Source organism: Schistocerca nitens, unplaced genomic scaffold, assembly GCF_023898315.1.
Source record: "Schistocerca nitens isolate TAMUIC-IGC-003100 unplaced genomic scaffold, iqSchNite1.1 HiC_scaffold_468, whole genome shotgun sequence".
NCBI lineage: Eukaryota > Metazoa > Arthropoda > Insecta > Orthoptera > Acrididae > Schistocerca > Schistocerca nitens.
Genome location: NW_026046001.1, coordinates 4,704,522 through 4,731,528, shown reverse-complemented (window position 1 = coordinate 4,731,528; position 27,007 = coordinate 4,704,522). Strand labels below are relative to the sequence as shown.

General features: G+C 28.2%; 4 protein-coding genes across 4 annotated transcripts; all 4 read right to left on the bottom strand.

Moving 5' to 3' along the window:
* Positions 1-396: 396 nt before the first annotated feature.
* On the bottom strand, positions 397-5,936 carry LOC126232284 (golgin subfamily A member 6-like protein 7). The gene is made up of 10 exons (XM_049942570.1): positions 5,875-5,936; positions 5,518-5,657; positions 5,122-5,403; positions 4,845-4,980; positions 3,817-4,349; positions 2,626-2,907; positions 2,304-2,484; positions 1,824-2,001; positions 1,461-1,742; positions 397-762 (listed from the first exon to the last, which is right to left on the bottom strand). The coding sequence occupies exons 1-10, from the start codon at positions 5,934-5,936 to the stop codon at positions 397-399; spliced, it is 2,442 nt and encodes an 813-aa protein (XP_049798527.1).
* Positions 5,937-6,403: 467 nt separating this feature from the next.
* LOC126232283 (repetitive organellar protein-like) lies at positions 6,404-17,284 on the bottom strand. Its single transcript, XM_049942569.1, has 13 exons — positions 17,231-17,284; positions 16,606-16,889; positions 15,305-15,461; positions 14,711-14,994; positions 13,410-13,566; positions 12,786-13,068; positions 12,445-12,744; positions 11,523-11,724; positions 8,855-9,034; positions 8,432-8,589; positions 7,769-7,966; positions 7,489-7,727; positions 6,404-6,790 (listed from the first exon to the last, which is right to left on the bottom strand). Exons 1-13 carry the CDS (start codon positions 17,282-17,284, stop codon positions 6,404-6,406), a joined length of 2,883 nt encoding a protein of 960 aa, XP_049798526.1.
* Positions 17,285-17,552: 268 nt separating this feature from the next.
* Positions 17,553-22,524, bottom strand: LOC126232282 (golgin subfamily A member 6-like protein 7). The gene is made up of 8 exons (XM_049942568.1): positions 22,513-22,524; positions 22,232-22,457; positions 21,891-22,190; positions 20,191-20,346; positions 19,328-19,534; positions 18,857-19,226; positions 17,986-18,141; positions 17,553-17,700 (listed from the first exon to the last, which is right to left on the bottom strand). Exons 1-8 carry the CDS (start codon positions 22,522-22,524, stop codon positions 17,553-17,555), a joined length of 1,575 nt encoding a protein of 524 aa, XP_049798525.1.
* A 2,487-nt stretch (positions 22,525-25,011) lies between these two features.
* LOC126232280 (repetitive organellar protein-like) lies at positions 25,012-26,985 on the bottom strand. The gene is made up of 5 exons (XM_049942567.1): positions 26,979-26,985; positions 26,332-26,527; positions 25,829-26,055; positions 25,484-25,767; positions 25,012-25,182 (listed from the first exon to the last, which is right to left on the bottom strand). Exons 1-5 carry the CDS (start codon positions 26,983-26,985, stop codon positions 25,012-25,014), a joined length of 885 nt encoding a protein of 294 aa, XP_049798524.1.
* Positions 26,986-27,007: the final 22 nt, after the last annotated feature.

Sequence of the window (27,007 nt, the reverse complement as noted above, 5' to 3'; positions counted from 1 at the left end):
TATCGATATATCGATACTTATCGATATATCGATACTTTTCGATATATCGATACTTATCGATATATCGATACTTATCGATATATACTTATACTTATCGATATATCGATATATATATATATAAATCGATATTTCGATATATCGATACTAATTGATATATGGATACTTATCGATATATCGATACTTTTCGATATATCGATCCTTATCGATATATCGATACTTTTCGATATATCGATTCTTTTCGATATATCGATACTTTTCGATATATCGATACTTATCGATATATCGATACTTTTCGATACATCGATACTTATCGATATATCGATACTTATCGATACATTGATACTTTTCGATATCTTTTCGATACTTTTCGATATCTTTACGATACTTTTCGATATCTTAACGATACTTTTCGATATCTTTTCGATACTTTTCGATATCTTTTCGGTACTTTTCGATATCTTTTCGGTACTTGTCGATATCTTTTCGGTACTTTTCGATATCTTTTCGGTACTTTTCGATATCTTTTCGGTACTTTTCGATATATTTTCGGTACTTTTCGATATATTTTCGGTACTTTTCGATATCTTTTCGGTACTTTTCGATATCTTTTCGGTACTTTTCGAAATCTTTTCGGTACTTTTCGATATCCTTTCGGTACTTTTCGATATCTTTTCGGTACTTTTTGATATCTTTTCGGTACTTTTCAATATCTTTTCGGTACTTTTCGATATCTTTTCGGTACTTTTCGATATCTTTTCGGTACTTTTCGATATCTTTTCGGTACTTATCGATATATCGATACTTATCGATATATCGATACTTATCGATATATCGATACTCTTCGATATATCGATACTTATCGATATATCGATACTTATCGATATATCGATACTTTTCGATATTTCGATACTTTACGATATATCGATATTTTTCGATATATCGATACTTATCGATATATCGATACTTATCGATAAATCGATACTTATCGATATATCGATACTTATCGATGTATCGATACTTATCGATGTATCGATACTTATCGATATATCGATACTTTTCGATATATCGATACTTTTCGTTATATCGATACTTTTCGTTATATCGATACTTTTCGATATATCGATACTTTTCGATATATCGATACTTATCGATATATCGATACTTTTCGATATCTTTTCGATACTTATCGATATATTGATACTTTTCGATATCTTTTCGATACTTTTCGATATCTTTTCGATACTTTTCGATATCTTTTCGGTACTTTTCGATATCTTTTCGGTACTTTTCGATATCTTTTCGGTACTTATATATCGATACTTATCATTATATATTGATACTTATCATTATATATCGATACTTTTCATTATATATCGATACTTTTAATTATATATCGATACTTTTCATTATATATAGATACTTTTCGATATATATAGATACTTTTCGATATATATAGATACTTTTCGATATATATAGATACTTTTCGATATCTTTTCGATACTTTTCGATATCTTTTCGATACTTTTCGATATCTTTTCGATATCTTTTCGATACTTTTCGATGTCTTTTCGATACTTTTCGATATCTTTTCGATACTTTTCGATATCTTTTCGATACTTATCGATACCTTTTCGATACTTATCTATATCTTTTCGATACTTATCGATATCTTTTCGATACTTATCGATATCTTTTCGATACTTATCGATATCTTTTCGATACTTATCGATATCTTTTCGATACTTTTCATTATATATCGATACTTTTCATTATATATCGATACTTTTTATTATATATAGATACTTTTCATTATATATAGATACTTTTCGATATCTTTTCGATACTTTTCGATATCTTTTCGATACTTTTCGATATCTTTTCGATACTTTTCGATATCTTTTCGATACTTTTCGATATATTTTCGGTACTTTTCGATACCTTTTCGGTACTTTTCGATATCTTTTCGGTACTTTTGGATATCTTTTCGGTACTTTTCGATATCTTTTCGGTACTTTTCGATATCTTTTCGGTACTTTTCGATATATCGGTACTTTTCGATATATCGATACTTTACGATATATCGATACTTTTCGATATATCGATACTTTTCGATATATCGACACTTTTCGATATGTCGATACTTATCGATATATCGATACTTATCGATATATCGATACTTATCGATATATCGATACTTTTCGATATATCGATACTTTTCGATATATCGATACTTTTCGATATATCGATACTTTTCGATATATCGATACTTATCGATATATCGATACTTTTCGATATATCGATACTTTTCGATATCTTTTCGATACTTTTCGATATCTTTTCGATACTTTTTGATATCTTTTCGATACTTTTCGATATATTTTCGATACTTTTCGATATCTTTTCGATACTTTTCGATATCTTTTCGGTACTTTTCGATATCTTTTCGGTACTTTTCGATATCTTTTCGGTACTTATATATCGATACTTATCATTATATATCGATACTTATCATTATATATCGATACTTTTCATTATATATCGATACTTTTAATTATATATCGATACTTTTCATTATATATAGATACTTTTCGATATATATAGATACTTTTCGATATATATAGATACTTTTCGATATATATAGATACTTTTCGATATCTTTTCGATACTTTTCGATATCTTTTCGATACTTTTCGATATCTTTTCGATACTTTTCGATAACTTTTCGATACTTTTCGATATCTTTTCGATACTTTTCGATAACTTTTCGATACTTTTCGATGTCTTTTCGATACTTTTCGATATCTTTTTGAAACTTATCTATATCTTTTCGATACTTATCGATATCTTTTCGATACTTATCGATATCTTTTCGATACTTATCGATATCTTTTCGAATCTTATCGATATCTTTTCGATACTTTTCACATTATATATCGATACTTTTCATTATATATCGATACTTTTTATTATATATAGATACTTTTCATTATATATAGACACTTTTCGATATCTTTTCGATACTTTTCGATATCTTTTCGATACTTTTCGATATCTTTTCGATACTTTTCGATATTATATCGCTACTTTTCGATATCTTTTCGATACTTTTCGATATCTTTTCGATACTTTTCGATATCTTTTCGGTACTTTTCGATATATCGGTACTTATCGATATATCGGTACTTTTCGATATATCGATACTTTTCGATATATCGATACTTTTCGATATATCGATACTTTTCGATATATCGATACTTTTCGATACATCGATACTTTTCGATATATCGATACTTTTCGATACATCGATACTTATCGATATATCGATACTTATCGATACTTATCGATATATCGGTACTTATCGATATATCGGTACTTATCGATATATCGATACTTATCGATATATCGATACTTATCGATATATCGATATATAGATACTTATCGATTTATGGATACTTATCGATATATCGATACTTTTCGATATATCGATACTATTCGATATATCCATACTTATCGATATATCGATACTTTTCGATATTTCGATACTTCTCGATATATCGATACTTATCGATATATCGATACTTATCGATATATCGATACTTTTCGATATATCGATACTTATCGATATATCGATACTTATCGATATATCGATACTTATCGATATATCGATACTTATCGATATATCGATACTTTTCGGCATATCGATACTTTTCGATATATCGATACTTATCGATATATCGATACTTATCGATATATCGATACTTTTCGACATATTGATACTTTTCGATATATCGATACTTTTCGATATCTTTTCGATACTTTTCGATATATCGATACTTATCGATATATCGATACTTTTCGATATCTTTTCGATACTTTTCGATATCTTTGCGATACTTTTCGATATCTTTTCAATACTTTTCGATATCTTTTCGATACTTTTCGATATCTTTTCGGTACTTTTCGATATCTTCTCGGTACTTGTCGATATCTTTTCGGTACTTGTCGATATCTTTTCGGTACTTGTCGATATCTTTTTGGTATTTTCGATATCTTTTCGGTACTTTTCGATATCTTTTCGGTACTTTTCGATATCTTTACGGTAATTTTCGATATCTTTTCGGTACTTTTCGATATCTTTTCGGTACCTTTCGATATCTTTTCGGTACTTTTCGAAATCTTTTCGGTATTTTTCGATATCTTTTCGGTACTTTTCGATATCTTTTCGGTACTTTTCGATATCTTTTCGGTACTTTTCGATATCTTTTCGGTACTTTTCGATATCTTTTCGGTACTTTTCGATATCATTCCGGTACTTATCGATATCTTTTCGGTACTTTTCGATATCTTTTCTGTACTTACCGATATATCGATACTTATCGATATATCGATACTTTGCGATATATCGATACTTATCGATATATCGATACTTATCGATATATCGATACTAATCGATATATCGATACTTATCGATATATCGATACTTATCGATATATCGATACTTATCGATATATCGATACTTATCGATATATCGATACTTATCGATATATCGATACTTATCGATATATCGATACTTATAGATATATCGATACTTTTCGATATATCGATACTTATCTATATATCGATACTTTTCGATATATCGATACTTTTCGTTATATCGATACTTATCGATATATCGATACTTTTCGATATATCGATACTTTTCGTTATATCGATACTTTTCGATATATCGATACTTTTCGATATATCGATACTTTTCGTTATATCGATACTTTTCGATATATCGTTACTTTTCGATATATCGATACTTATCGATATATCGATACTTTTCGATATCTTTTCATTACTTATCGATATATCGATACTTTTTGATATCTTTTCGATACTTTTCGATATCTTTTCGATACTTTTCGATATCTTTTCGGTACTTTTCGATATCTTTTCGGTACTTTTCGATATCTTTTCGGTACTTATATATCGATACTTATCATTATATATCGATACTTATCATTATATATCGATACTTTTAATTATATATCGATACTTTTCATTATATATAGATACTTTTCGATATATATAGATACTTTTCGATATATATAGATACTTTTCGATATATATAGATACTTTTCGATATATATAGATACTTTTCGATATCTTTTCGATACTTTTCGATATCTGTTCGATACTTTTCGATATCTTTTCGATACTTTTCGATATCTTTTCGATACTTTTCGATATCTTTTCGATACTTTTCGATATCTTTTCGATACTTTTCGATAACTTTTCGATACTTTTCGATGTCTTTTCGATACTTTTCGATATCTTTTCGAAACTTATCTATATCTTTTCGATACTTATCGATATCTTTTCGATACTTATCGATATCTTTTCGATACTTATCGATATCTTTTCGATACTTTTCACATTATATATCGATACTTTTCATTATATATCGATACTTTTTATTATATATAGATACTTTTCATTATATATAGACACTTTTCGATATCTTTTCGATACTTTTCGATATCTTTTCGATACTTTTCGATATCTTTTCGATACTTTTCGATATTATATCGCTACTTTTCGATATCTTTTCGATACTTTTCGATATCTTTTCGGTACTTTTCGATATATCGGTACTTATCGATATATCGGTACTTTTCGATATATCGATACTTTTCGATATACCGATACTATTCGATATATCGATACTTTTCGATATATCGATACTTTTCGATATATCGATACCTCTCGATATATCGATACTTATCGATATATCGATACTTTTCGATATATCGATACTTTTCGATATATTGATACTTTTCGATATATGGATACTTTTCGATACATCGATACTTATCGATATATCAATACTTTTCGATATATTGATACTTTTCGATATATCGATACTTCTCGTTATATCGATACTTCTCCATATATCGATACTTATCGATATATCGATACTTATCGATATATCGATACTTATCGATATATCGATACTTATCGATATATCGATACTTATCGATATATCGATACTTTTCGATATATCGATACTTATCGATATATCGATACTTATCGATATATACTTATACTTATCGATATATCGATATATATATATATATATATAAATCGATATTTCGATATATCGATACTTATTGATATATGGATACTTATCGATATATCGATACTTTTCGATATATCGATCCTTATCGATATATCGATACTTTTCGATATATCGATACTTTTCGATATATCGATACTTTTCGATATATCGATACTTATCGATATATCGATACTTTTCGATATATCGATACTTATCGATATATCGATACTTATCGATACATTGATACTTTTCGATATCTTTTCGATACTTTTCGATATCTTTACGATACTTTTCGATATCTTAACGATACTTTTCGATATCTTTTCGATACTTTTCGATATCTTTTCGGTACTTTTCGATATCTTTTCGGTACTTGTCGATATCTTTTCGGTACTTTTCGATATCTTTTCGGTACTTTTCGATATCTTTTCGGTACTTTTCGATATCTTTTCGGTACTTTTCGATATCTTTTCGGTACTTTTCGATATATTTTCGGTACTTTTCGATATCTTTTCGGTACTTTTCGATATCTTTTCGGTACTTTTCGAAATCTTTTCGGTACTTTTCGATATCTTTTCGGTACTTTTCGATATCTTTTCGGTACTTTTTGATATCTTTTCGGTACTTTTCGATATCTTTTCGGTACTTTTCGATATCTTTTCGGTACTTTTCGATATCTTTTCGGTACTTTTCGATATCTTTTCGGTACTTATCGATATATCGATACTTATCGATATATCGATACTTATCGATATATCGATACTTTTCGATATATCGATACTTATCGATATATCGATACTTATCGATATATCGATACTTTTCGATATATCGATACTTTACGATATATCGATATTTTTCGATATATCGATACTTATCGATATATCGATACTTATCGATAAATCGATACTTATCGATATATCGATACTTATCGATGTATCGATACTTATCGATATATCGATACTTATCGATATATCGATACTTTTCGATATATCGATACTTTTCGATATATCGATACTTTTCGTTATATCGATACTTTTCGATATATCGATACTTTTCGATATATCGATACTTATCGATATATCGATACTTTTCGATATCTTTTCGATACTTATCGATATATTGATACTTTTCGATATCTTTTCGATACTTTTCGATATCTTTTCGATACTTTTCGATATCTTTTCGGTACTTTTCGATATCTTTTCGGTACTTTTCGATATCTTTTCGGTACTTATATATCGATACTTATCATTATATATCGATACTTATCATTATATATCGATACTTTTCATTATATATCGATACTTTTAATTATATATCGATACTTTTCATTATATATAGATACTTTTCGATATATATAGATACTTTTCGATATATATAGATACTTTTCGATATATATAGATACTTTTCGATATCTTTTCGATACTTTTCGATATCTTTTCGATACTTTTCGATATCTTTTCGATATCTTTTCGATACTTTTCGATGTCTTTTCGATACTTTTCGATATCTTTTCGATACTTTTCGATATCTTTTCGATACTTATCGATACCTTTTCGATACTTATCGATATCTTTTCGATACTTATCGATATCTTTTCGATACTTTTCATTATATATCGATACTTTTCATTATATATCGATACTTTTTATTATATATAGATACTTTTCATTATATATAGATACTTTTCGATATCTTTTCGATACTTTTCGATATCTTTTCGATACTTTTCGATATCTTTTCGATACTTTTCGATATCTTTTCGATACTTTTCGATATATTTTCGGTACTTTTCGATACCTTTTCGGTACTTTTCGATATCTTTTCGGTACTTTTGGATATCTTTTCGGTACTTTTCGATATCTTTTCGGTACTTTTCGATATCTTTTCGGTACTTTTCGATATATCGGTACTTTTCGATATATCGATACTTTACGATATATCGATACTTTTCGATATATCGATACTTTTCGATATATCGACACTTTTCGATATGTCGATACTTATCGATATATCGATACTTATCGATATATCGATACTTATCGATATATCGATACTTATCGATATATCGATACTTTTCGATATATCGATACTTTTCGATATATCGATACTTTTCGATATATCGATACTTATCGATATATCGATACTTTTCGATATATCGATACTTTTCGATATCTTTTCGATACTTTTCGATATCTTTTCGATACTTTTCGATATCTTTTCGATACTTTTCATTATATATCGATAGTTTTCATTATATATCGATACTTTTCATTATATATCGATACTTTTCATTATATATCGATACTTTTCATTATATATCGATACTTTTGCTTATATATCGATACTTTTCCTTATATATAGATACTTTTCGATATATATCGATACTTTTCGATATCTTTTCGGTACTTATCGATATCTTTTCGGTACTTATCGATATCTTTTCGATACTTTTCGATATATCGGTACTTATCGATATATCGATACTTTTCGATATATCGATACTTTTCGATATATCGATACTTTTCGATATCTTATCGATACTTGTCGATATATCGATACTTTTCGATATATCGATACATTTCGATGTATCGATACTTTTAGATATATCGATACTTTTCGATATATCGATACTTTTCGATATATCGATACTTTTCGTTATATCGATACTTATCGATTTATCGATACTTATAGATTTATCGATACTTTTCGATATATCGATACTTATCGATATATCGGATATATCAATACTTATCGATATATCGATACTTTTCGATATATCGATACTTATCGATATAACGATACTTTTCGATATCTTTTCTTCGATCTTTTCGATACTTTTCGATATCTTTTCGATACTTTTCGATACTTTTCGATATCTTTTCGATACTTTTCGATATCTTTTCGATACTTTTCGATATCTTTTCGATACTTTTCATTATATATCGATACTTTTTATTATATATCGATACCTTTCATTATATATCGATACTTTTTATTATATATCGATACCTTTCATTATATATCGATACTTATCATTATATATCGATACCTATTATTATATATCGATACTTATCATTATATATCGATACTTATCATTATATATCCATACTTATCATTATATATCGATACTTTTCATTATATATCGATACTTTTCATTATATATCGATACTTTTCCTTATATATAGATACTTTTCGATATATATCGATACTTTTCGATAAATATCGATACTATTCGATACGTTTCGATATCTTTTCGGTACTTTTCGATATCTTTTCGGTACTTTTCGATATCTTATCGATACTTATCGATATATCGATACTTTTCGATATTTCGATACTTTTCGATATATCGATTCTTTTCGATATATCGATACATTTCGATATATCGATACTTTTCGATAAATCGATACTTTTCGATATATCGACACTTTTCGATATATCGAAACTTTTCGTTATATCGATACTTTTCGATATATCGATACTTATCGATATATCGATACTTATCGATTTACCGGAACATTTCGATATATCGATACTTATCGATATATCGGATATATCGATACTTATCGATATATCGATACTTTTCGATATATCGATACTTATCGATATATCGATACTTTGCGATATCTTTTCGACACTTTTCGATCTTTTCGATACTTTTCGATATCTTTTCGATACTTATCGATATAACGATACTTTTCGATATATCGATACTTATCGATATATCGATACTTATCGATATATCGATACTTCTCGATATATCGATACTTTTCGATATATCGATACTTATCGATATATCGATACTTATCGATATATCGATACTTTTCGATATATCGATACTTATCGATATATCGATACTTATCGATATATCGATATATAGATACTTATCGATATATGGATACTTATCGATATATCGATACTTTTCGATATATCGATACTATTCGATATATCCATACTTATCGATATATCGATACTTTTCGATATTTCGATACTTCTCGATATATCGATACTTAGCGATATATCGATACTTATCGATATATCGATACTTTTCGATATATCGATACTTATCGATATATCGATACTTATCGATATATCGATACTTATCGATATATCGATACTTATCGATATATCGATACTTTTCGGCATATCGATACTTTTCGATATATCGATACTTATCGATATATCGATACTTATCGATATATCGATACTTTTCGACATATTGATACTTTTCGATATATCGATACTTTTCGATATCTTTTCGATACTTTTCGATATATCGATACTTTTCGATATATCGATACATTGCGATATCTTTTCGATACTTTTCGATCTTTTCGATACTTTTCGATATCTTTTCGATACTTATCGATATAACGATACTTTTCGATATATCGATACTTATCGATATATCGATACTTATCGATATATCGATACTTTTCGATATATCGATACTTATCGATATATCGATACTTATCGATATATCGATACTTATCGATATATCGATACTTTGCGATATATCGATACTTATCGATATATCGATACTTATCGATATATCGATACTTATCGATATATCGATACTTATCGATATATCGATACTTTTCGATATATCGATACTTTTCGATAGATCGATACTTTTCGAAATATCGATACTTATCGATATATCGATACTTATCGATATATCGATACTTATCGATATATCGATACTTATCGATATATCGATACTTATCGATACTTATCGATATATCGGTACTTATCGATATATCGATACTTATCGATATATCGATACTTATCGATATATCGATATATAGATACTTATCGATATATGGATACTTATCGATATATCGATACTTATCGATATATCGATACTTATCGATACTTATCGATATATCGGTACTTATCGATATATCGATACTTATCGATATATCGATACTTATCGATATATCGATATATAGATACTTATCGATATATGGATACTTATCGATATATCGATACTTTTCGATATATCGATACTATTCAATATATCCATACTTATCGATATATCGATACTTATCGATATATCGATATTTTTCGATACATCGATATTGATATATTGATACTTTTCGATATATCGAAACTTATCGATATATCGATACTTTTCGATACATCGATACTTATCGATATATCGATACTTATCGATATTTCGATACTTCTCGATATATCGATACTTATCGATATATGGATACTTATCGATATATCGATACTTTTCGATATATCGATACTTATCGATATATCGATATTTTTCGATACATCGATATTGATATATTGATACTTTTCGATATATCGATACTTATCGATATATCGATACTTTTCGATACATCGATACTTATCGATATATCGATACTTATCGATATGTCGATACTTATCGATATATCGATACTTATCGATATGTCGATACTTATCGATATATCGATACTTATCGATATATCGATACTTTTCGATATCTTTTCGATACTTTTCGATATCTTTTCGATACTTTTTGATATCTTTTCGATACTTTTCGATATCTTTTCGATACTTTTCATTATATTCGATACTTTTCATTATATATCGATACTTTTCATTATATATCGATACTTTTCCTTATATATCGATACTTTTCCTTATATATAGATACTTTTCGATATATATCGATGCTTTTCGATATATATCGATACTATTCGATATCTTTTCGATACTTTTCGATATCTTTTCGATACTTTTCGATATCTTTTCGGTACTTTTCGATATCTTCTCGGTACTTTTCGATATCTTTTCGGTACTTTTCGATATTTTTTCGGTACTTTTAGATATCTTTTCGGTACTTTTAGATATCTTTTCGGTACTTATCGATATCTTTTCGGTACTTATCGATATCTTTTCGGTACTTATCGATATCTTTTCGGTACTTTTCGATATATCGATATTTATCGATATATCGATTCTTTTCGATATATCGATACTTTTCGATATATCGATACTTTTCGATATATCGATACTTCTTGATATATCGATACTATTAGATATATCGATACTTTTCGATATATCGATACTTTTCGATATATCGATACTTATCGATATATCGATACTTTTCGATACATCGATACTTTTCGATATATCGATACCTTTCGATATATCGATACTTATCGATATATCGATACTATTCGATACATCGATACTTTTCGATATATCGATACTTATCGATATATCGATACTTTTCGATGTATCGATACTTATCGATATATCGATACTTTTCGATACATCGATACTTTTCGATATATCGATACTTATCGATATATCGATACTTTTCGATATATCGATACTTTTCGATATATCGATACTTTTCGATATTTTTTCGGTACTTTTCGATATCTTTTCGATACTTTTCGATATCTTTTCGATACTTTTCGATATCTTTTCGATATCTTTTCGATACTTTTCGATGTCTTTTCGATACTTATCGATATCTTTTCGATACTTTTCGATATCTTTTCGATACTTATCTATAAAATTTCGATACTTATCGATATCTTTTCGATACTTGTCGATATCTTTTCGATACTTATCGATATCTTTTCGATACTTATCGATATCTTTTCGATACTTTTCATTATATATCGATACTTTTCATTATATATCGATACTTTTTATTATATATAGATACTTTTCATTATATATAAATACTTATCGATATCTTTTCGATACTTATCGATATCTTTTCGATACTTTTCGAAAATTTTTCGGTACTTTTCGATATCTTTTCGGTACTTTTCGATATCTTTTCGGTACTTTTCGATATCTTTTCGGTACTTTTGGATATCTTTTCGGTACTTTTCGATATCTTTTCGGTACTTTTCGATATCTTTTCGATACTTTTCGATATCTTTTCGGTACTTTTCGATATATCGGTACTTTTCGATATATCGATACTTTACGATATATCGATTCTTTACGATATATCGATACTTTTCGATATATCGATACTTTTCGATATATCGATACTTATCGATACATCGATACTTATCGACATATCGATTCTTATCGATATATCGATACTTATCGATATATCGATACTTATCGATATATCGATACTTATCGGTATATCGATACTTATCGATACTTATCGATATATCGATACTTATCTATATATCGGTACTTTTCGATATATCGGTACTTTTCGATATATCGATACTTATCGATATAATGATACTATTCGATATATCGATACTATTCGATATATCGATACATTTCGATATCTTTTCGATACTTTTCGATATCATTTCGATACTTTTCGATATCTTTTCGATACTTTTCGATATCTTTTCGATACTTTTCGATATCTTTTCGGTACTTTTCGATATCTTTTCGGTACTTTTCGATATCTTTTCGGTACTTTTCGATATCTTTCCGGTACTTTTCGATATCTTTTCGGTACTTTTCGATACCTTTTCTATACTTATCGATATATCGATACTTATCGATATATCGATACTTATCGATGTATCGATACTTATCGATATATCGATACTTTGCGATATATCGATACTTATCGATATATCGATACTTATCGATATATCGATACTTTTCGATATATCGATACTTTTCGGTATATCGATACTTTTCGATATATCAATACTTTTCGATATATCGATAGTTTTCGATATATCGATACTTATCGATATGTCGGATATATCGATACTTATCGATATATCGATACTTTTCGATATATCGATACTTTTCGATATATCGATACTTTTCGATATCTTTTCGATACTTTTCGATCTTTATGATACTTTTCGATATCTTTTCGATACTTTTCGATATCTTTTCGATACTTTTCGATATCTTTTCGATACTTTTCATTATATATCGATACATTTTATTATATATCGATACTTATCTTTATATATCGATACTTATCATTATATATCGATACTTATCATTATATATCGATACTTATCATTATATATCCATACTTATCATTATATATCGATACTTTTCATTATATATCGATACTTTTCATTATATATCGATAGTTTTCCTTATATATCGATACTTTTCCTTATATATAGATACTTTTCGATATATATCAATACTTTTCGATATATATCGATACTATTCGATATATATCGATACTTTTCGATATCTTTTCGGTACTTTTCGATATCTTTTCGGTACTTTTCGATATCTTATCGATACTTATCGATATATCGATACTTATCGATATATCGATACTTTTCGATATATCGATACTTTTCGATATATCGATACTTTTCGATATATCGATAGTTTTCGATACATCGATACTTATCGATATATCGGATATATCGATACTTTTCGATATATCGATACTTTTCTATATATCGATACTTTTCGATAAATCGATACTTCTCGATATATCGATACTTTTCGATATATCGATACTTTTCGATAAATCGATACTTCTCGATATATCGATACTTATGGATATATCGATACTTTTCGATATATCGATACTTTTCGATATATCGATACTTATCGATACATCGATACTTATCGATATATCGATACTTATCGATACATCGATACTTTTCGATATCTTTTCGATACTTTTCGATATCTTTACGATACTTTTCGATATCTTTTCGATACTTTTCGATATCTTTTCGATACTTTTCGAAAATTTTTCGGTACTTTTCGATATCTTTTCGGTACTTTTCGATATCTTTTCGGTACTTTTCGATATCTTTTCGGTACTTTTGGATATCTTTTCGGTACTTTTCGATATCTTTTCGGTACTTTTCGATATCTTTTCGATACTTTTCGATATCTTTTCGGTACTTTTCGATATATCGGTACTTTACGATATATCGATACTTTACGATATATCGATTCTTTGCGATATATCGATACTTTTCGATATATCGATACTTTTCGATATATCGTATCGATTCTTATCGATATATCGATACTTATCGATATATCGATACTTATCGATATATCGATACTTATCGGTATATCGATACTTATCGATACTTATCGATATATCGATACTTATCTATATATCGGTACTTTTCGATATATCGGTACTTTTCGATATATCGATACTTATCGATATAATGATACTATTCGATATATCGATACTATTCGATATATCGATACATTTCGATATCTTTTCGATACTTTTCGATATCATTTCGATACTTTTCGATATCTTTTCGATACTTTTCGATATCTTTTCGATACTTTTCGATATCTTTTCGGTACTTTTCGATATCTTTTCGGTACTTTTCGATATCTTTTCGGTACTTTTCGATATCTTTCCGGTACTTTTCGATATCTTTTCGGTACTTTTCGATACCTTTTCTATACTTATCGATATATCGATACTTATCGATATATCGATACTTATCGATGTATCGATACTTATCGATATATCGATACTTTGCGATGTATCGATACTTATCGATATATCGATACTTATCGATATATCGATACTTTTCGATATATCGATACTTTTCGGTATATCGATACTTTTCGATATATCAATACTTTTCGATATATCGATAGTTTTCGATATATCGATACTTATCGATATGTCGGATATATCGATACTTATCGATATATCGATACTTTTCGATATATCGATACTTTTCGATATATCGATACTTTTCGATATCTTTTCGATACTTTTCGATCTTTATGATACTTTTCGATATCTTTTCGATACTTTTCGATATCTTTTCGATACTTTTCGATATCTTTTCGATACTTTTCATTATATATCGATACATTTTATTATATATCGATACTTATCTTTATATATCGATACTTATCATTATATATCGATACTTATCATTATATATCGATACTTATCATTATATATCCATACTTATCATTATATATCGATACTTTTCATTATATATCGATACTTTTCATTATATATCGATAGTTTTCCTTATATATCGATACTTTTCCTTATATATAGATACTTTTCGATATATATCAATACTTTTCGATATATATCGATACTATTCGATATATATCGATACTTTTCGATATCTTTTCGGTACTTTTCGATATCTTTTCGGTACTTTTCGATATCTTATCGATACTTATCGATATATCGATACTTATCGATATATCGATACTTTTCGATATATCGATACTTTTCGATATATCGATACTTTTCGATATATCGATAGTTTTCGATACATCGATACTTATCGATATATCGGATATATCGATACTTTTCGATATATCGATACTTTTCTATATATCGATACTTTTCGATAAATCGATACTTCTCGATATATCGATACTTTTCGATATATCGATACTTTTCGATAAATCGATACTTCTCGATATATCGATACTTATGGATATATCGATACTTTTCGATATATCGATACTTTTCGATATATCGATACTTATCGATACATCGATACTTATCGATATATCGATACTTATCGATACATCGATACTTTTCGATATCTTTTCGATACTTTTCGATATCTTTACGATACTTTTCGATATCTTTTCGATACTTTTCGATATCTTTTCGATACTTTTCGAAAATTTTTCGGTACTTTTCGATATCTTTTCGGTACTTTTCGATATCTTTTCGGTACTTTTCGATATCTTTTCGGTACTTTTGGATATCTTTTCGGTACTTTTCGATATCTTTTCGGTACTTTTCGATATCTTTTCGATACTTTTCGATATCTTTTCGGTACTTTTCGATATATCGGTACTTTACGATATATCGATACTTTACGATATATCGATTCTTTGCGATATATCGATACTTTTCGATATATCGATACTTTTCGATATATCGATACTTATCGATATATCGATACTTATCGACATATCGATACTTATCGATATATCGATATTTATCGATATATCGATACTTATCGATATATCGATACTTATCGGTATATCGATACTTATCGATACTTATCGATATATCGATACTTATCGATATATCGGTACTTTTCGATATATCGGTACTTTTCGATATATCGATACTTATCGATATAACGATACTATTCGATATATCGATACTATTCGATATATCGATACATTTCGATATCTTTTCGATACTTTTCGATATCATTTCGATACTTTTCGATATCTTTTCGATACTTTTCGATATCTTTTCGATATGATATAATCCATTATGGAGTCGAGGTAGCAGTTTTCGTTATACTGGTTATCACATTTAGCATTCAACCGCGATTTTTTATATATTTTTTAACAAGACGAGGACCCACAGTCCAATATACTTTTAATTCTTTTTTACTTTATGGACCCACCAACTATTGGTGATGGTATTTTGTCTTTTTAGTACGTTTAATTTCGCGACATAGATTTTACAACCTGATGATGAGAGCATTGTCTCTCGAAACGCGTTGTTAAAATATATATAAAAAATCGCGGTTGAATGCTAAATGTGATAACCATCTTTTCGATACTTTTCGATATCTTTTCGGTACTTTTCGATATCTTTTCGGTACTTTTCGATATCTTTTCGGTACTTTTCGATATCTTTCCGGTACTTTTCGATATCTTTTCGGTACTTTTCGATACCTTTTCTATACTTATCGATATATCGATACTTATCGATATATCGATACTTATCGATGTATCGATACTTATCGATATATCGATACCTTGCGATATATCGATACTTATCGATACATCGATACTTTGCGATATATCGATACTTATCGATATATCGATACTTATCGATATATCGATACTTTTCGATATATCGATACTTTTCGGTATATCGATACTTTTCGATATATCAATACTTTTCGATATATCGATAGTTTTCGATGTATCGATACTTATCGATATATCGGATATATCGATACTTATCGATATATCGATACTTTTCGATATATCGATACTTTTCGATATATCGATACTTTTCGATATCTTTTCGATACTTTTCGATCTGTATGATACTTTTCGATATCTTTTCGATACTTTTCGATATCTTTTCGATACTTTTCGATATCTTTTCGATACTTTTCATTATATATCGATACATTTTATTATATATCGATACTTATCTTTATATATCGATACTTATCATTATATATCGATACTTATCATTATATATCGATACTTATCATTATATATCGATACTTATCATTATATATCGATACTTTTCATTATATATCGATAGTTTTCCTTATATATCGATACTTTTCCTTATATATAGATACTTTTCGATATATATCAATACTTTTCGATATATATCGATACTATTCGATATATATCGATACTTTTCGATATCTTTTCGGTACTTTTCGATATCTTATCGGTACTTTTCGATATCTTATCGATACTTATCGATATATCGATACTTATCGATATATCGATACTTTTCGATATATCGATACTTTTCGATATATCGATACTTTTCGATATATCGATAGTTTTCGATATATCGATACTTATCGATATATCGGATATATCGATACTTTTCGATATATCGATACTTTTCTATATATCGATATTTTTCGATAAATCGATACTTCTCGATATATCGATACTTTTCGATATATCGATACTTTTCGATAAATCGATACTTCTCGATATATCGATACTTATCGATATATCGATACTTTTAATATATATCGATACTTTTCGATATATCGATACTTATCGATATATCGATACTTATCGATATATCGATACTTATCGATACATCGATACTTTTCGATATCTTTTCGATACTTTTCGATATCTTTACGATACTTTTCGATATCTTTTCGATACTTTTCGATATCTTTTCGATACTTTTCGATATCTTTTCGGTACTTGTCGATATCTTTTCGGTACTTGTCGATATCTTTTCGGTACTTGTCGATATCTTTTCGGTACTTTTCGATAACTTTTCGGTACTTTTCGATATCTTTTCGGTACTTTTCGAAATCTTTTCGGTACTTTTCGAAATCTTTTCGGTACTTTTCGATATCTTTTCGGTACTTTTCGATATCTTTTCGGTACTTTTCGATATCTTTTCGGTACTTTTCGATATCTTTCCGGTACTTTTCGATATCTTTTCGGTACTTTTCGATATCTTTTCGGTACTTATATATCGATACTTATCATTATATATCGATACTTATCATTATATATCGATACTTTTCATTATATATCGATACTTTTAATTATATATCGATACTTTTCATTATATATAGATACTTTTCGATATATATAGATACTTTTCGATATATATAGATACTTTTCGATATATATAGATACTTTTCGATATCTTTTCGATACTTTTCGATATCTTTTCGATATCTTTTCGATACTTTTCGATGTCTTTTCGATACTTTTCGATATCTTTTCGATACTTATCGATATCTTTTCGATACTTATCTATATCTTTTCGATACTTATCGATATCTTTTTGTTACTTATCGATATCTTTTCGATACTTATCGATATCTTTTCGATACTTTTCATTATATATCGATACTTTTCATTATATATCGATACTTTTTATTATATATAGATACTTTTCATTATATATAGATACTTTTCGATATCTTTTCGATACTTTTCGATATCTTTTCGATTCTTTTCGATATCTTTTCGGTACTTTTCGGTATATCGGTACTTATCGATATATCGGTACTTTTCGATATATCGATACTTTTCGATATATCGATACTTTTCGATATATCGATACTTTTCGATATATCGATACTTTTCGATATATCGATACTTTTCGATATATCGATACTTTTCGATACATCGATACTTATCGATATATCGATACTTATCGATATATCGACACTTATCGATATATCGATACTTATCGATATATCGATACTTATCGATATATCGATACTTATCGATATATCGATACTTATCGACTCTTATCGATATAACGATACTTATCGATATATCGATACTTATCGATATATCGATACTTTTCGATATATCGATACTTTTCGATATATCGATACTTATCGATATATCGATACTTTTCGATATATCGATACTTTTCGATATATCGATACTTATCGATATATCGATACTTATCGATATATCGATACTTTTCGATATCTTTTCGATACTTTTCGATATCTTTTGGTACTTTTCGATATCTTTTCGGTACTTTTCGATATCTTTTCGGTACTTTTCGATATCTTTTCGGTACTTTTGGATATCTTTTCGGTACTTTTGGATATCTTTTCGGCACTTTTCGATATCTTTTCGATACTTTTCGATATCTTTTCGGTACTTTTCGATATATCGGTACTTTTCGATATATCGATACTTTACGATATATCGATACTTTTCGATAGATCGATACTTTTCGATATATCGATACTTATCGATATATCGATACTTATCGATATATCGATACTTATCGATATATCGATACTTATCGATATATGGATACTTATCGATACTTATCGATATATCGGTACTTATCGAAATATCGATACTTATCGATATATCGATACTTATCGATATATCGATATATAGATACTTATCGATATATGGATACTTATCGATATATCGATACTTTTCGATATATCGATACTATTCGATATATCCGTACTAATCGATATATCGATACTTTTCGATATTTCGATACTTCTCGATATATCGATACTTATCGATATATGGATACTTATCGATATATCGATACTTTTCGATATATCGATACTTATCGATATATCGATATTTTTCGATACATCGATATTGATATATTGATACTTTTCGATATATCGATACTTATCGATATATCGATACTTTTCGATACAATGATACTTATCGATATATCGATACTTATCGATATGTCGATACTTATCGATATATCGATACTTATCGATATGTCGATACTTATCGATATATCGATACTTATCGATATATCGATACTTTTCGATATCTTTTCGATACTTTTCGATATCTTTTCGATACTTTTTGATATCTTTTCGATACTTTTCGATATCTTTTCGATACTTTTCATTATATTCGATACTTTTCATTATATATCGATACTTTTCATTATATATCGATACTTTTCCTTATATATCGATACTTTTCCTTATATATAGATACTTTTCGATATATATCGATGCTTTTCGATATATATCGATACTATTCGATATCTTTTCGATACTTTTCGATATCTTTTCGATACTTTTCGATATCTTTTCGGTACTTTTCGATATCTTCTCGGTACTTTTCGATATCTTTTCGGTACTTTTCGATATTTTTTCGGTACTTTTAGATATCTTTTCGGTACTTTTAGATATCTTTTCGGTACTTATCGATATCTTTTCGGTACTTATCGATATCTTTTCGGTACTTATCGATATCTTTTCGGTACTTTTCGATATATCGATATTTATCGATTTATCGATTCCTTTCGATACATCGATACTTTTCGATATATCGATACTTTTCGATATATCGATACTTCTTGATATATCGATACTATTTGATATATCGATACTTTTCGATATATCGATACTTTTCGATACATCGATACTTATCGATATATCGATACTTTCCGATACATCGATATTTTTCGATATATCGATACTTTTCGATATATCGATACTTATCGATATATCGATACTATTCGATACATCGATACTTTTCGATATATCGATACTTATCGATATATCGATACTTTTCGATGTATCGATACTTATCGATATATCGATACTTTTCGATACATCGATACTTTTCGATATATCGATACTTATCGATATATCGATACTTTTCGATATATCGATACTTTTCGATATATCGATATTTTTCGATATTTTTTCGGTACTTTTCGATATCTTTTCGATACTTTTCGATATCTTTTCGATACTTTTCGATATCTTTTCGATATATTTTCGATACTTTTCGATGTCTTTTCGATACTTTTCGATATCTTTTCGATACTTTTCGATATCTTTTCGATACTTATCTAAAAAATTTCGATACTTATCGATATCTTTTCGATACTTGTCGATATCTTTTCGATACTTATCGATATCTTTTCGATACTTATCGATATCTTTTCGATACTTTTCATTATATATCGATACTTTTCATTATATATCGATACTTTTTATTATATATAGATACTTTTCATTATATATAAATACTTATCGATATCTTTTCGATACTTATCGATATCTTTTCGATACTTTTCGAAAATTTTTCGGTACTTTTCGATATCTTTTCGGTACTTTTCGATATCTTTTCGGTACTTTTGGATATCTTTTCGGTACTTTTCGATATCTTTTCGGTACTTTTCGATATCTTTTCGATACTTTTCGATATCTTTTCGGTACTTTTCGATATATCGGTACTTTTCGATATATCGATACTTTACGATATATCGATTCTTTACGATATATCGATACTTTTCGATACATCGATACTTTTCGATATATCGATACTTATCGATATATCGATACTTATCGACATATCGATACTTATCGATATATCGATACTTATCGATATATCGATACTTATCGGTATATCGATACTTATCGATACTTATCGATATATCGATACTTATCTATATATCGGTACTTTTCGATATATCGGTACTTTTCGATATATCGATACTTATCGATATAATGATACTATTCGATATATCGATACTATTCGATATATCGATACATTTCGATATCTTTTCGATACTTTTCGATATCATTTCGATACTTTTCGATATCTTTTCGATACTTTTCGATATCTTTTCGATACTTTTCCATATCTTTTCGGTACTTTTCGATATCTTTTCGGTACTTTTCGATATCTTTTCGGTACTTTTCGATATCTTTCCGGTACTTTTCGATATCTTTTCGGTACTTTTCGATACCTTTTCTATACTTATCGATATATCGATACTTATCGATATATCGATACTTATCGATGTATCGATACTTATCGATATATCGATACTTTGCGATATATCGATACTTATCGATATATCGATACTTATCGATATATCGATACTTTTCGATATATCGATACTTTTCGGTATATCGATACTTTTCGATATATCAATACTTTTCGATATATCGATAGTTTTCGATATATCGATACTTATCGATATATCGGATATATCGATACTTATCGATATATCGATACTTTTCGATATATCGATACTTTTCGATATATCGATACTTTTCGATATCTTTTCGATACTTTTCGATCTTTATGATACTTTTCGATATCTTTTCGATACTTTTCGATATCTTTTCGATACTTTTCGATATCTTTTCGATACTTTTCATTATATATCGATACATTTTATTATATATCGATACTTATCTTTATATATCGATACTTATCATTATATATCGATACTTATCATTATATATCGATACTTATCATTATATATCCATACTTATCATTATATATCGATACTTTTCATTATATATCGATACTTTTCATTATATATCGATAGTTTTCCTTATATATCGATACTTTTCCTTATATATAGATACTTTTCGATATATATCAATACTTTTAGATATATATCGATACTATTCGATATATATCGATACTTTTCGATATCTTTTCGGTACTTTTCGATATCTTATCGGTACTTTTCGATATCTTATCGATACTTATCGATATATCGATACTTATCGATATATCAATACTTTTCGATATATCGATACTTTTCGATATATCGATACTTTTCGATATATCGATAGTTTTCGATACATCGATACTTATCGATATATCGGATATATCGATACTTTTCGATATATCGATACTTTTCTATATATCGATACTTTTCGATAAATCGATACTTCTCGATATATCGATACTTTTCGATATATCGATACTTTTCGATAAATCGATACTTCTCGATATATCGATACTTATGGGTATATCGATACTTTTCGATATATCGATACTTTTCGATATATCGATACTTATCGATATATCGATACTTATCGATATATCGATACTTATCGATACATCGATACTTTTCGATATCTTTTCGATACTTTTCGATATCTTTACGATACTTTTCGATATCTTTTCGATACTTTTCGATATCTTTTCGATACTTTTCGAAAATTTTTCGGTACTTTTCGATATCTTTTCGGTACTTTTCGATATCTTTTCGGTACTTTTAGATATCTTTTCGGTACTTTTGGATATCTTTTCGGTACTTTTCGATATCTTTTTGGTACTTTTCGATTATCGGTACTTTTCGATATATCGATACTTTACGATATATCGATTCTTTACGATATATCGATACTTTTCGATATATCGATACTTTTCGATATATCGATACTTATCGATATATCGATACTTATCGACATATCGATACTTATCGATATATCGATACTTATCGATATATCGATACTTATCGATATATCGATACTTATCGGTATATCGATACTTATCGATACTTATCGATATATCGATACTTATCGATATATCGGTACTTTTCGATATATCGGTACTTTTCGATATATCGATACTTATCGATATAATGATACTATTCGATATATCGATACTATTCGATATATCGATACATTTCGATATCTTTTCGATACTTTTCGATATCATTTCGATACTTTTCGATATCTTTTCGATATCTTTTCGATATGATATAATCCATTATGGAGTCAAGGTAGCAGTTGTCGTTATACTGGTTATCACATTTAGCATTCAACCGCGATTTTTTATATATATTTTAACAAGACGAGGACCCACAGTCCAATATACTTTTAATTCTTTTTTACTTTATGGACCCACCAACTATTGGTGATGGTATTTTGTCTTTTTAGTACGTTTAATTTCGCGACATAGATTTTACAACCTGATGATGAGAGCATTGTCTCTCGAAACGCGTTGTTAAAATATATATAAAAAATCGCGGTTGAATGCTAAATGTGATAACCATCTTTTCGATACTTTTCGATATCTTTTCGGTACTTTTCGATATCTTTTCGGTACTTTTCGATATCTTTTCGGTACTTTTCGATATCTTTCCGGTACTTTTCGATATCATTTCGGTACTTTTCGATACCTTTTCTATACTTATCGATATATCGATACTTATCGATATATCGATACTTATCGATGTATCGATACTTATCGATATATCGATACTTTGCGATATATCGATACTTATCGATATATCGATACTTATCGATATATCGATACTTTTCGATATATCGATACTTTTCGGTATATCGATACTTTTCGATATATCAATACTTTTCGATATATCGATAGTTTTCGATATATCGATACTTATCGATATATCGGATATATCGATACTTATCGATATATCGATACTTTTCGATATATCGATACTTTTCGATATATCGATACTTTTCGATATCTTTTCGATACTTTTCGATCTTTATGATACTTTTCGATATCTTTTCGGTACTTTTCGATAACTTTTCGGTACTTTTCGATATCTTTTCGGTACTTTTCGAAATCTTTTCGGTACTTTTCGAAATCTTTTCGGTACTTTTCGATATCTTTTCGGTACTTTTCGATATCTTTTCGGTACTTTTCGATATCTTTTCGGTACTTTTCTATATCTTTCCGGTTCTTTTCGATATCTTTTCGGTACTTTTCGATATCTTTTCGGTACTTTTCGATATCTTTTCGGTACTTATATATCGATACTTATCATTATATATCGATACTTATCATTATATATCGATATTTTTCATTATATATCGATACTTTTAATTATATATCGATACTTTTCATTATATATAGATACTTTTCGATATATATAGATACTTTTCGATATATATAGATACTTTTCGATATCTTTTCGATACTTTTCGATATCTTTTCGATATCTTTTCGATACTTTTCGATGTCTTTTCGATACTTTTCGATATCTTTTCGGTACTTTTCGATCTCTTTTCGGTACTTTTGGATATCTTTTCGGCACTTTTCGATATCTTTTCGATACTTTTCGATATCTTTTCGGTACTTTTCGATATATCGGTACTTTTCGATATATCGATACTTTACGATATATCGATACTTTTCGATATATCGATACTTATCGATATATCGATACTTATCGATATATCGATACTTATCGATATATCGATACTTATCGATACTTATCGATATATCGGTACTTATCGATATATCGGTACTTTTCGATATATCGGTACTTTTCGATATATCGATACTTATCGATATATCGATACTTATCGATATATCGATACTTTTCGATATATCGATACTTTTCGATATCTTTTCGATACTTTTCGATATCATTTCGATACTTTTCGATATCTTTTCGATACTTTTCGATATCTTTTCGATACTTTTTGATATCTTTTCGATACTTTTCGATATCTTTTCGGTACTTTTCGATATCTTTTCGGTACTTATCGATATCTTTTCGGTACTTATCGATATCTTTTCGATACGTATCGATATATCGATACTTATCGATATATCGATACTTTTCGATATATCGATACTTTTCGATATCTTATCGATACTTATCGATATATCGATTCTTTTCGATATATCGATACTTTTCGATATATCGATTTTTTTCGTTATATCGATACTTTTCGATATATCGATACTTTTCGATATATCGATACTTCTCGATATATCGATACTTATCGATATATCGATACTAATCGATACATCGATACTTATCGATATCTTTTCTTCGATCTTTTCGATAATTTTCGATATCTTTTCGATATCTTTTCGATACTTTTCGATATCTTTTCGATACTTTTCGATAACTTTTCGATACTTTTCGATATCTTTTCGATACTTTTCGATAACTTTTCGATATCTTTTTGAAACTTATCTATATCTTTTCGATACTTTTCACATTATATATCGATACTTTTCATTATATATCGATACTTTTTATTA